The sequence below is a fragment of the Tachyglossus aculeatus genome, chromosome 18 (assembly GCF_015852505.1).
Source record: "Tachyglossus aculeatus isolate mTacAcu1 chromosome 18, mTacAcu1.pri, whole genome shotgun sequence".
NCBI lineage: Eukaryota > Metazoa > Chordata > Mammalia > Monotremata > Tachyglossidae > Tachyglossus > Tachyglossus aculeatus.
This window is the reverse complement of record NC_052083.1, coordinates 15,600,579-15,614,707: the sequence shown is the minus strand read 5'-3', so window position 1 is coordinate 15,614,707 and position 14,129 is coordinate 15,600,579. Positions and strand designations below refer to the sequence as shown.

Here is a 14,129-nt window from a genome sequence, read left to right as displayed (position 1 = left end):
AGTCAAATTTTGCTTACATGCAAAATGAGCACTTTGTTTATGTGTAAAATGCAGTTCTAAACTGACTTCTGCCTGGTATTTCCTTTCTTAAATGATCAAATAGGAAAACCTTTTTTGTAGCCATAACCTTAGCCTTTTGAACTAGAAAATAAAGTGGTCTAGTCAAACCCTAATTTAAGGTTAAAACGACTACAAAAAAGAATTGCTCCCCTCCTCTCCTCTTTAGGGTTGCTGAAAAAGAGACTTTTCAGAGATACATACACACAGGAAAAGAGTTTCTGAAAAGTCTGACCATAGAATTTCCACTGAATAGCATTTCAGCAACCAATGAATTGAGAGTGGACTTTAATAATATTTTTGAAAAATCAAACACCCTTAGGCCTGTCATTAGCGATACATTACAGCCTACACCTCAGCCATCAGGGGACAAAACCATTTCATCAATAGAAATGCAGGCATTAACCCCTGCCACCTCTAGCGATGACTGAGAATTTGGTATTGTCCACAACTGGATTTTAGGAGTTTGGTTTGAGGTGATTTGCATTCTCCCAGTATCACTGTAAAAAGCAAATGGTACTGAGCAATCAAAATACTTCAAAAGGAAAATTTCTTGCTAATGAGGAACTGGGAATATCTAATTAATAATAGCCCAAGGCCACCTAAAAATATACTTTAAATAATTGGGGCTACTTACTTAATATTTGTAATGTAGCCTGGAAGATACAGGCCCCCGCATACCTTTCTAGATCTCTTCTAAAGCTTAAAAAGTACAACTGGATCAATATTAAATCTTTACCCCCCCCAAAAAAAAAAGCTCCAACGGTTTCCCCACTAGAGAAGCAGCACAGTTGTCAGAGGACCTGAATCCAATCCCAGCTCTGCCGCTTGCCTGCTTTGGGACCATGGGAAGTCACTTAACTTCTCTGTGTCTCAGTTTCCTCATCTGTAAAATGCCTGTTTTCCCTCCTAGACCATGAGCCCCATTTGGAATGGTGCCCGGGTTCAACTTGATAAACTCGTATCTTACCTTGGCGCTTACAATGGTGCTTGACACATAGTAAGTGTTTAATAATAATAAAAATAATAAAGACAACCCAAACATTCCTTCTGGACCAGGAGTAGGACTGAGCAGTGGAAGAGCTATCCGGGAAAAGTAGGAGACAAGAGCTCACTAAGCGTTGGCCAAGCTCTGCACACCATTGATTGACTGACTGGACACAACTGCTTCACGAAGAGTTTGGAACAACAGCAATGTCAGGGCAGTTCTACACCAGCCTGGCGAAAGTCACTTCCAGAAGAAGGAATTACCACTTGTGAGGACTCACCAGATAAAAACTCGTTTCCTCCCTCGCCCCACTCCTTTTTCCTGAAAAGCCAGGTGACTGGGGCAGTGGAGGCCTATTGCTGTGAACCTCCTTTTCAGTGCTTCTGCTTTTCTCATCCCTCCCCAGCCCAGCCCTGGACTCTGGAGCCCCAGAGAGTAGGAACGGCACGTTGCTAAAAGGGTTACTGTTGGTGGTAGCAGCAGCAGCTGTCAAAAAAAATTTCTTTTTTAAAAAAAGGAACAAAAAAGTCACAGAGAAAGCCGGGAGAATGGAAGGGCTGGGGCTGGGTGTTCAGCGGGTGTGGGCTTTCATACCTCGCCAAGAAAGAGGTCACGTTCCTCGTGCTTCACCTGGTGAAAGGAACTGACTGGTGATGGTGGTGACTGGAACTGACAGTGGTAATGTCACTGCCTTCAGTCCAGGCACAGCTAAACCAGGAGTCCAGATGATGAGAAGCTTTGACCGTGGGGCAATCGACTTCCCCATAAATATTACCCACATATTGTCATAAGCTGTTTAGTGCTAAAGAGCCTTTTCTTGGTAGGAAATCTGACAGGATTTTGCAGAAAGAAAAGCTTCACCTAAAAAGATATTATACTTGAACTGCTAAGCCGACAGCACCACCTAGTGTTTTTCATCTTCACAAAATGGGCATTCAACCACGGTTAGTATCCGCTAAGCACAAGTACAGACTTCCCAAATTCAGTACATTCACTACTGGTGACACAACTGGAAATTTTTCTGCCCATGGGATGTCTTATGGCGGTCACCCAGTCTGGAGGAGGAGGTCCCCCCGCCCCACTTCTTTCTAGATCTGTGCCCTCTGATTCCTCCATGGTCTTGGACTTTTCCTCACCAGCTGAGGACACCTACCCAGCTGGGCTGCAGCTCACAGGAATGATACAATCTAGGAGGGGGTACCCAAGCCAGGGGTATGCTAAACCAAACCTCCAAACAGCTGGGTGGCAGGAGCTTGTCCACTCACTTCTGAGCTGGGCCAGAAGTGGCCACCTCACTTGCCATACCCGAGATCCAGTACTGTTCAGGGGTATTGGTTTCCTGTTCCTGCCTGTGGCGCTGCCTTTGTTCTATAATAAAAAGCCTGGGCTTGGGAGAAAGGAGACCCGGGTTCTAATACCAGTTCTCCCACGTGCCTATTCTATGACCTTGGACAAGTCACTTAATTTCTCTGGGGCTCTGGTTCTCCCTCCTAGACTGTAAGTCCCAAGTGGGACAGAGACTGGGTTCGACCTGATTATCTTCTATCTATCCCAGTGGTTAGCACAGTGTTTGGCACAGAGAAAGTGCCTAACAAATATTATTGTTATATAACAAATACTATAATCATTATTATTATTATGAGCACCGTAATTTCTGCCTTGTAGTTTTAAACTGAGGATTCCACCGCCACACACATAACTGTTAATCAACCATGTTCTACCTTTGGCATAGTGGACAGAGAATGGACCTGGGAGTCAGAAGGTCATGGGTTCTAATCCTGACTCCACCCCTTGTCTGCTGTGTGACCTGGGCAAGTCACTTCACTTCTCTGTGCCTCAGTTACCTCATCTGTAAAATGGGGATTGAGATTGGGAGCACCACGATGGACAGAGACTGTTGTCAATCCAATTTGCTTGTAACCCCCCAGAGCTTAGTAGAGTATCTGGCACATAGTAAGTGTTTAACAAGCAACAGGATAATTGTTAAGTATAGTAATAGTAATAGTATTAAGTATTAAGTATTAAGTAATAGTAATCTATCACCTTTAGAATTAGCAAAATAAGCTATTTATGGAGGAAAGAGCACTTCGTAGTGAAATAAAGGTAATTCACTGTCTTTGATATGTCTAAAAGTAACAGTCTGCACTTTAATCAAGCCCCTACCCCTACTGAGATTAACACCTTTTAGTCACAGTTTAAACTGACAGGCATGAGCAACATTGATATTTTTCATCCACTGATTTTTATTTTAAAAATGGTTTCTACATTTGGTCTGTTTGCTCTGTGCGCCAAGGCTAGTCAATCAAATCATTTGAGAATAAAAGGCATGTAGTGGGAACAAAGAAAAACAGAGGGAAAATTACAGGCAAGGGCACTCATTTGAGGACCACCATTTACAAGAATCCCCAATAGAAAGGAAATTGAAATAGAATCTGCACCTATTTTTGAATTTCAACAGTAATCTCAGTAATCTATTTTTGTTTCTTTACAAGCCCTATAAATCTGATTTTATGATAATGGAATTTGGCCTTCCATTAGCAACCAGCCTTTTTAGATTTAGATGGATGATTCGGTAGTTTGGACATTCTAAGAGGCACCTCAATAGTTAACACATACACACAAATCATTTACATTGGAGATCAAAATACTAAAACATTAATAAAATATCCTAAACCAAAAATGGTGATCATTTTGCTTCACAATCTGTGATGAAACACAAAAACGCAAGATGCAAATGAACACACAAGCTAATCTTGGGCATTAGTGTAAAATAATTCAGTGGGAAAACTGTGTTGGTTAATCCATCATCATCAAAAAATTAATAACAGAGCATGGAGAATCACTAAACTCCATTTAAATTAATTTAATTAACAGATTACAATGCATATTAGCCAATAGTTCCATCTGTAAAATGGAGATTGAATATATGCTCTTCTTCCTACTTAGCGTGTGACCCCATGTGGGACAAGGACTGTGTCTGACAATTATCTTGTGTCTACCCTAGCACCTAGGGGTGTGTGTGGCATAGTGCACACCTAACAAATACGATTAAAATGAAATAATAAAAAATACTGCACCCTCTCCCCCATTTTAGTTTCTCCACTCCTGTTCCTGCTCACTGTCTGGTGGAAGTGTTAACAAACAGTACAATGATCATAAGTTAAGAAAGAGAAAAAAGCATGGATTGGAAATCCACAAACTACATTAGTCAGCCCGTGACTAATAAAAACACAGAGGTGCATGACACTTAGTAACACAGGTTAAATTATACCCTACAGGAGCTTAAAAATCTACTTGATAGCATCCACACATTCTTAGGGAAAAGTCAGAGCATATTAAATGGCATCTAACTTAACAAATCCAGAACAAATTAAATAAGCAATCTACATAGTACATGCTGCAAAGTTTATTTCTATCAAGACAAATTGATACCATTCACAATGCAGAGGGCTCTCTTCAACACTTAAAACATACATCATCAAAATCATTTAGGACTCCAGTTTCATAATGATGATGGTGATGGTATTAGTTGGTTCAGGGGAATGAGAACTGCTCTAGGAATCAGAAGACCTGGGTTCTTTGCCCAGCTCTGACCAAGGAACCACCAAAGGCATTCTGTGAGGTAGTCCACGACCAGGAATCCTGCCGCTACCAAGGCAACTGCTGGCTGAGTTAGGAAGCTAGGGCAAAAGCCTGCAGTCTCTCTGGCCATAAATGTTCTAATAGCTATTACCAAAATAGCATGTTAAGTACTTACTCTGCCAAGTACTACACTAAGCACCAGTTTAGATACAAAATAATCAGGTTGGACATAGTCCCTGTTCCTCCTTGGGCTCGCAGATTAAGTAGGAGGGAGAACAAGTATTTAATTCCCATTTGATAAATGGGGAAACTGAGTAAGTGACTTGTCCAAAGCAGACCGATAATTGTGGTATGTTTTAAGCGCTTACTACGTGCCAAGAACTGTACTAAGCACTGGGGTAGATATGAGATCATCACATGGGGCTCCCAGTTTTAGGAGGGGGAACAGATATTTAATCCCCGTTTTGCAGATGAGGGAAGTGAGGCACACCAAGACATGAAGTAACTTGTCCACAGTCAAACAGCAGACAAGTGGTGGAATTATAACCCAAGTCCTCTGACTCCCAGGCACGTGCTTTTTCAACCAGGCTCTGCTGCTTCCCAGAAAAAAATCTGAAAGTAAATGGGTACCGCAAGCTCGTTGTGGGCACGGACTGTGTCTGTTTATTGTTATATTTCACTCTCCCAAGTGCTTAGTATAGGGCTTTGTACACAGTAAGCACTTAATCAATACAGTGTAATTAATGAAATTATTTTTTAAAAAAAGAAAAATGAGCACACTTCATGGTGGTGACGTCCCTGCCTAACTGCTCGCTTATTGTACTCTGTCCCCCAGTGGGTACATGGTGTAAAGTGAGGGATAATGGGGGAGTGTGAGTAGCACTACTCAGACCACAACCAACCTCTAGATTGTGAGCTCGCTGTGGGCAGGGAATGTGTTTGATGTTATATTGTACTCTCCTAAGCACTTAGTACATTGTTTTGCACATAGTAAGTGTTCAATAACCACGATTAATAATAACCACTATAACTCGTTTCGCCCTGCTGGGTCTCAGTCCTGAAATTTCCAGACCGAGGCTTGTCTCTCTTTCTTAATGAATTTTAGTATTACTAGCAGGAATATAAACATCAACCTTTCCTACCCAGAGATACACTTTTCCCTTTCCTCATCTCTTGGGAGAGTCTAAGCAACGCTTTGAGTCCATACTGCACCTTTGAGACAGGTGCTACATTCTGACTTGATTCGATCGACAGTCCTGTAGACCACGTAACACATCCTAAATCAGATGTTGTCTAGAAGTTAACAGCTTCTCTCTCCAAATACTCAGCATTATTGTCTCCATACGAAGAAAAGCTTATGCGTTGTCAGGGTAACTGGGCGGAATGTTTAGCCAATAGGACTTACTCAACACTAGCAGTACTTTCAGGCTTTTCCAACTCTGCCTGGCAGGGTAAATATTAGTTTTGTTCTTAAAATACTGGAATTTTCTGATTTGTTTGCCAATACACCTAAATATACTGCTTTGAGGTGTGACTTCACACATGCAACACACTGAACTTAGCATGATATCAGGTGTTTCTGTACATGATCCACCACACAAGATTCATGTGGCTCATACATAGGAACTATTTTCACAAGGCATCTGGGATTTTTTTTTTAACCATCAGCTGTGTCCAAAAAACAGTTCCTGATTCTGATGTTATGCTGTATAAAACTATATACAAGCTATTATATTCTTCATCTTAAGAGTTCAGAAGTACCAAATAACTGCACACAGAGCAAATATAAATAATGTTTGATTACTTTCCCAGACCTTCTCTCCCATCATCATAAAATCCCCAAGAAGAAAACTGTTCAATTAACTCTCCCTCAAGGATAGTTGTGCCTATGTTTTGCAGGATTGATTAGACTGATATTTATTAAACATCTGGATCCTAGATAGGGATGCTACACAGTGACGTCTCCCCTCTCCCATGTAGGAGAGAAATTCACCTCAGTCACCATCACCAGTGAACATTTACTGAAATTCCACTGTCTGCATGGAGTCTTGGGGAATTCTCTTAATATGGAGAAGGAGCAGTTCCTGCCCTCAAAATATTTAGAATTTAAAAGGATTTGGAAGACCCGACAGACAACAGATGGCCACACAAAGATCCACATAATGGGAACACATCCTAACATCCACTGTCCCTAGACATAACTCACTGTAAAGCTGTGCAGGATAACAAATTAAAGAGATCAGGAAGGAAGCCAAAAAGACACTCCTTGTGAATTTCATGGGGACATTTACTAGTCAAAACTGAAGCTTACCTAAAAATAGTTCACTCATTAGCACGGAATGGATTTTGCGTCCTGGATTACAGTGATACCGACTGTGTGGCTAAGGATGGGGGGGAGGAGGTTATGTGAATAAAAGATGACAGACTGCCTATCTTTCCAACTTTACTGCTCTAGAGGAAGTACTGTCAAAGTACCTCAAGCTGACTCTAGCCGAAAATTGTTCTTAGATATCTGAGACCGGCAAGGGAGTAAAGGGCAGCCATACAAAATTTGCTAGGAGTTTCCACTTGTTGATTTTCCCTACTTTTCCTCCTTCTTTCCTTAAATTCAATAGCTCTTCCTTATCCTGACCATTAACTGAATATTCTTCTGGCATTAAAGCAAATAATCCTAGTCAAAGCCACACAAATGCTGCTTCATGGATTAGCCCCCTAAGGCCTGCCAAGAAAGCAGTCTATCCCCAAGTTCCAAGAAACTTGGACGCATTACCTCATAACATTCTCTGGCTCCACTTACCAAGCCCAAAAATATCAAGTCTGCCCCGGAACACAGGTCTCCAAGACCACATAACCTCTCCCCTATCTTACTGGGGAAGACTACATTATAGTAGCTCTCTTAAAATGTTCACCATGTGGGACACAAGTCCATTAATATTTTGATAGAAAACATTTTCCTCCCATACACAAGGAAGTCATTTTAAGTAAAAAAAAAAAAAATCAGTAGCCTATCCACAGGGGCCTGAAGAGTGTAGTGGAGAAAGGTTCAATTAAAGGGCATTGGATAAACATCACCAGGTCAGATGTTAGCTCTGTACTTAATGGGGGAAAAAAGCCACCCCATTCAACACCCATTTTAGCTAGCACATTTCACTTGAATGCTTTTATTCTCCTTGAAGTCTGCTACAGAGGTCAGCACCAATTCGTGGAGGCAGTCTCTCAATCAAGTTTTCCTGAACACTTCCCAAGTGAAAGAACTGAAGGTGAAGCAGAATGATTTTCTCTGTAGCGGACAATCTGTGCAGAGCCATGTGCAGAGAAAGTGGTTCACTATTTTTACTACCCTCCCTGGTTTGCAGAGAAAGCCACTTCCAGGGATGGGATAAATAACCCACAAATCTTCGGGAGGAGACAGCACTTCTGTCAATCCAGCACTTCTGTTCTCTCAAAAATCCTTAACCCTTATGGGTTATATCAGTTTACTTACACTGCTTATTTTTTTCTGTCACTTACTCATCTATCCATCTTTCCACCACCTATTACCAACTGTAACTTTGTCTTTTCTCTTGCTCCCATTGTTTGAAAATAACTTGTGTCTCCCTGACTCCTTCCCCACGCTCTCAGGGTCGCACTTGGAGAGTTTCCAGTACTCTACCAGTCTCGACTACGGGAGGGAGAGTCAAGCAGAGGCATACCTATTCCATTCCTAGCTTGACCAGTGGCTATCAAGTAGAAGGCCATCTGCTTCTCACCTGTACTGGGCAGCAGCGGAATGGGACTGAGTCAGAAGTTTACTGTGCAGAAGGAGGCAATGATAAACCACTTCTGTATTTTTACCAAGAAAACTCTATGGATACAGTACGAGAACAATTGCAGATGGAGGTGGGGCGTTCTGGGACAGATATATCCATCATGTTGCTATGAGTTGGAGACAACTCGACAGCATAAGACAAAACAAGTCTCCTTCCCATTACATTGAAAAAGCTCCCAGAGGCCACATCTCATGTATTTTGCTTTTGTTTAAACTCCTAAATTCAGTCCAGTGCTCTGTCCACATTGGGCTCTCAGTAAATACTACTGAATTGATAAGAGAAAGAATGAAATCTATTGTAACCAGAGATAGGTTTTAATGCCCATCAGGCTTGGAAGAGAAGGTTTTCCACCATCATCCTGCAAGACAGATGTTTTCCTCCCCACTAGAGACCTGACAGAGTTAGCAGAGCCTCAGGGAGGCCTGGGCAGGATCTGTGTTCAATAATAACTACAACAATAATAATAATAATAATAACAATAATAGTACTTGTTAAGCTCTTACTATGTGTCAAGCACTAGCACACTCAATAACTATGATTGATATACTGATTTTAGCTGCAGTAGAGGCTCACAAAATTCTTTTCAGAAGTAATTAAAAAAACAAACCAGAACACTACCTTTAGGACAGCCAGATCCTCAAGCCCATTCTCAGTTATCAGGCAAAGCACTCCTCCATCTCTAGGCTTCCATCATAGCGGAATGGCACCTGGAATGCTGGGGGAACTGGCATACACCCGACCTCTTCCCTTAGACTGACATGGACATGGACTGAATGCCACATCACCCACAAAATTGTCAATGCCTAGCAAAAGGGTCCATCGTCTAAGGATGCGCGTCTATCAATCAACCAATGGTATTTATTCTGGGCAGGGAATGTGTCTGTTACATTAATGTGTTGTACAGTGCTCTGCACACACTATGCGTTCAATAAAATACGATTATGTGAAGAGCACTTACTAAATGCTTGGGAGGGCACAACACAACAGAATTAGCAGAAATGTCCTCACCCATAACAAGCTTACAGACTAGAGGGGAAGACAGACACTGATAAATATAATTTATAATATAGTGGAAAAGGCACAGGTCTGGGTGTCAGAGGCCCTGGGTTCTAATCCCACATCCTCTACTTGCCTCCTGTGTGACCTTCGGCAAGTCACTTACATTCTCAGTGCCTCAGTCTCATCTTTAAAATGAGGATTCAATAGCTGTTCTCCCTCATACATAGATTGTGAGTCCCATCTGGGACAGGGACTGTGCTTGACCTGATTATTTTTTATGTTCTCCAGCACTTAAGACAGTGCTTGGCACACAGTAAGAGTTAAAGGAAAGCCACAGATATTATTATTGTTATTATTTGCAAGAGGTGGGCGTGGAGACAGTGACTCTGAGGGCTGTCCAGGGAGGCATGAAATCACCATCACCTCCATCCTCCTCCCACTTTACCGGCTCCCTGTCCATTACCCATCCCTACCTTGGGTAACTTTCAGAGACTCAGCAAAATGCAGGCCCTAATATCCTCCTTCAGGATAAAAACGGGATGAATGCTGGCTTCTAAAGAACATTCAAAAGTGATCCTCCAAAAAGCAAACATCAGAGGAAAATACCATGTCAGAGAACAAGATCAAAGAATCTTGACCTGTTGCCATCATCTGTTTCCATACTGTGGAAAGTCAGTAACTGTGCTGACAACATCTCCATCCTCCTTAAGAAAAACTTTGAAATCTGGAACTTTAAAGGCATTAAACTCCATATGTTCCGAGTGCTTCACTTTGCCATTTGAAATTTGAGGAAACAATATTTAGTAGCTGGCTAGGATAATAATTAAAATCCGTATTACAAAACACCATTTTAATATTTGCTTTTTCCAAGCAAGTTTGAAAGTTTAAAAAATTGAATTGGGGCCATAAATATCCATTCTATTAAAGGTGCCAGCTGGCATACAAGCCAAGGCATTCAGAAGGAAGAGAAGGACTTGAAATTACTTGAGAAGTGTGTGGCCTATTGGTGAGAGCAGGGGTCTGGTAATCAGGAGGTGTGTTCTAATCCCTGTTCCTCCATGTTCCTGCCTGAGGACCTTGGGCAAGTCACCCACCTTTTCTGGCTCAGTTCCCGTGCCTGAAAAATGAGGATTAAATACCCATCCTCCCTTCCTCTTAGTCACTGCCCCCAAAATGGGTTTTCTAGTCTGTGTCCAATCTGCATATATTGTATTTATTCAAGAGCTTAGTACAGTGCTTGTCACAGAGCACACGCTTAACGAATCCCACAGTTATATAGCTGCATTGCCAATTGAACTAGAAACATAATAGTTGCACTTCCAGTCTCCACTCCCAACCACAATTCGAACCGATACTGTAACTTAGGTCTTGGGAGAGTACGACAGAGTTGATACTTCATCTCCTCCCCCTCCTCAGACTGCTCTGCTCTCTCCCCTGCCCAACCTGATGTCTGTGGAGCAGATGGACTGCAGTTCCAAGGGATCATGAGTGGATTCAGCCCTGATTCCTAACAAGCTGACAGGCTAAAATTAGCTCATCTGCTCACCAGATAAAGATATGTATACATGTTTGTACATATTTATTACTCTATTTATGTATTTATTTTACTTGTACATATCTATTCTATTTATTTTATTAATATGTTTGGTTTTGTCCTCTGTCTCCCCCTTCTAGACTGTGAGCCCACTGTTGGGTAGAGACTGTCTCTATATGTTGCCAACTTGTACTTCCCAAGAGCTTAGTACAGTGCTCTGCACACAGTAAGCGCTCAATAAATACGATTGATTGATTGATTGACTAAGGCCGGTTTCACCATTTGCCTGCCGTGTGACCTTGGAAACTCATTTAACTTCTGTGCCTCAGTTTCCTCATCTGTAAAATGAGGATTCATTCATTCAATTCATTCATTCAATCATTCTTATTTAGCACTTACTGTGTGCAGAACACTATACTAAGTGCTAGGGAGAGTACAATATAACAATGAACAGACACATTCCCCGCCTGCAACGAGCTTGCACTTAAGAGAATTCAATGCTTGTTCTCCTTCCTATTTAGACTGTGAGCCCTGTGTGGGACAGACACTGTGCCTGACCTAATGACCTAGTATCTTCCTCAGTGCTTGGCAGAGACGCAGCCTGGTTTAGTGGAAAGAGCACGGGCTTGGGAGTTAGAGGTCATGGATTCTAATCCCGGCTCCACTGCTTCTCAGCTGTGCAACTCTGGACAAGCCATTTAACTTCTCTGTACCTCAGTTACCTCATCTGTAAAATGGGGATTAAGACTGTGAGCCCCACGTGGGACAACCTGATAACCTTGTATCTATCCCAGAGCTTAGAAAAGTGTTCAGCACATAGTAAGCTCGTGACAAATACCATTATTATTATTATTATAATAAATGCTTAACAAATATCCCAATAATCACCATCAGTTTTACCTTAAAAATCCAAGTTCTCAAATCAAGATAGTCTTCAAATTTCTTCCAACAGGTGGGAAGCAATTTTTTTTTCAAGTGAAAGATGTTCTTAAAATGATAAACACTCTCCAAACTGGGCCAAGCAGAGCATCTGGCCAAAACAGAAGCTCCAATCCTCCCCTCTCCCCCAAGAAATTCAAGAGCCCTTGATGTGGTCTCATATAGCTACTACAAGATAAGCAGCTACTGATGGAAACATCTCAATTTCACTACTTTTCTATAACTTCTTCCTCCCAGGAGGCAAATGTGGCCAAGTTCCTTAAGTAGAAATTTCATATTCCAATGATTTTACTGCACTAGCCTTACCAACCAACATTGCCCACTGCTCCATCTCTCTTTCTCTTCAGCAGGTGAACAGTATGTTCAGCCTACACTTCTGTACCTGTCAATTCCATCCAGATACATTACTGTCACTTCCCTTAGCTTCTGATTGCTGCTCAAATCAAATTAAAGCCCCTCCTTCAACTTGCTGACATCTTCGTGCCATCACCAACTTCTAAGCCTTGTCTTTATAGCTCTAAAACTCAGAATGATAGTAATGATTATGATATTTGCTAAGCGCTTACTATGTGCCAAGGACTCAAGTAAATAATGGAGTAGATATGAGATTATCAGATCGGTCACAGTCCCTGTCCCACATAGGGCTCCCAGTCTAAATGGAGGGAGAAGAGATATTTAATCCCCATTTTATAGATGAGGGAGCTGAGACACAGAGATGTTAAGTGACTGACTCAAGATCCCACAGCACATAGTGGGTGGAGCCAAGATTAGAACCAACCAAACAAACCTGTTTTCCATTGCCCGCCCCCAGTTTTCTTGGCCAAACCATTACCTGAGCCATCCCTCCTGCCTCGTGCTTCCCCAAATCCACTATCAAAAATCACGCCCCACTTGCTCCTTAAACACTGTAATGGAAACAATCTCCAGGAATTTTTCCCAGATAAGCATTCGAATACGATTGATCAAATAACTTCCCTCATTCTACGAATCCCTTAGCATTTGTACCACTGCCAATAAATGTACATCATTTGTATTGTTATATATCATAATAGCCAGTGCCTAGTAAATATTTAATAAAATGGCATTACTATCTGGTTTTTTCACTGAGCTTTGCCTTGTCTTCTCGTTTGGACCAAAAACTCTTGAGGGCATGGATTCCACAGAAACAAGTGGAGTAATGTGACCCAATGGATAGAGCACAGGCTTGGAAGTCAGAAGGTCCTGGGTTCTAATCCCAGCTCTGCCATTTGTCTGCTGTGTGACTGCGGGCAAGTCACTTTAATTCTCGGGGCCTCAGTTACCTCATCTGTAAAAGGGGATTAAGAGCGTGAGCCCCATGTAGGACAGGAATTGTTTCCACTCTGATGAACTTGTATCTACCACAGCGCTTGGTACATAGTAAGTACTTAACAAGTACCATAATAATTATTATTATTCTGTCTCCAGATCTAGGAAGGCAAAAACACCCTGTCAAGTCTCAATTTGTTTGTGTGTGTATGTGTGTGTGTGTGTGTGTTTGTGACCCTACACCCCCAATTCTCTCCCTGCCCCCTGGACTGGGGCTATTTATGGACCCATTACCCCATGTGTACTGATATCTGTATTCCAAACACCTCCCCCACCTCATCAATGGTATTAAGTGCTTACTATGTGCAAAGCACTGTAGTAAGTGCTTGGGAGAGTACAATACAGAGTTATCATACATGTTCCTTGCCCACAGAAGCTTACAGTACGGAGGGGAAGATGGACTTTAATATAAATAAATAATCCTTGATCCTGTGGTTACCTTATGGGTGTCCTGCTCTGGCCTTGGTAGTGACAGGCTCCTACCCTCTCCTAGCCCTCCTCCCCAATGAACCCTCACTCTCAAAATGAAAAGCTGGCACTCTGCCTAGTACACCTGATGGAAAATATCTTATGTCTGGAAAATTTTCCATTTTCTTTGCCTAATCTCTATTACACATATTTCAGAAACTATTTAGGCTGTGGCAGAGAGGTTAAACTGAAGTCTCACAGAGGCGATGGCGAAGATAAGAATTCAATACAAAAATCTGTTTACTACACCACGCTCCCTTTGGCATCGGAATAAAACTCAATTATAATTAAGGATTCAGTGCAATTTGTACTTTGAACAAGTTATATATTTCTTTGGATCAGCTATGACCCAGAATAGTAATACATTCAGAGCTCTCTATTTATTAACTTTGAATCCAAAACCTGA

The 14,129-nt window shown here is 41.8% G+C and overlaps 1 protein-coding gene across 2 annotated transcripts in view; it reads right to left on the bottom strand.

Moving 5' to 3' along the window:
- GRB10 (growth factor receptor bound protein 10) overlaps window positions 1–14,129 on the bottom strand; it is a 198,141-nt gene that overhangs the window by 97,420 nt on the left and 86,592 nt on the right. Inside the window, exon 1 of one of the 2 annotated variants that reach the window (XM_038760156.1) lies at window positions 5,840–5,926. The exons of the other annotated variant lie outside the window; for it this stretch is intronic. Within the exon in view, the coding sequence (XP_038616084.1) occupies window positions 5,840–5,903 (64 nt within the window). The 5' untranslated portion in view covers window positions 5,904–5,926. Of the gene's footprint in view, window positions 1–5,839; window positions 5,927–14,129 lie in introns of those variants that run through there. 2 annotated transcript variants of the gene reach the window in all.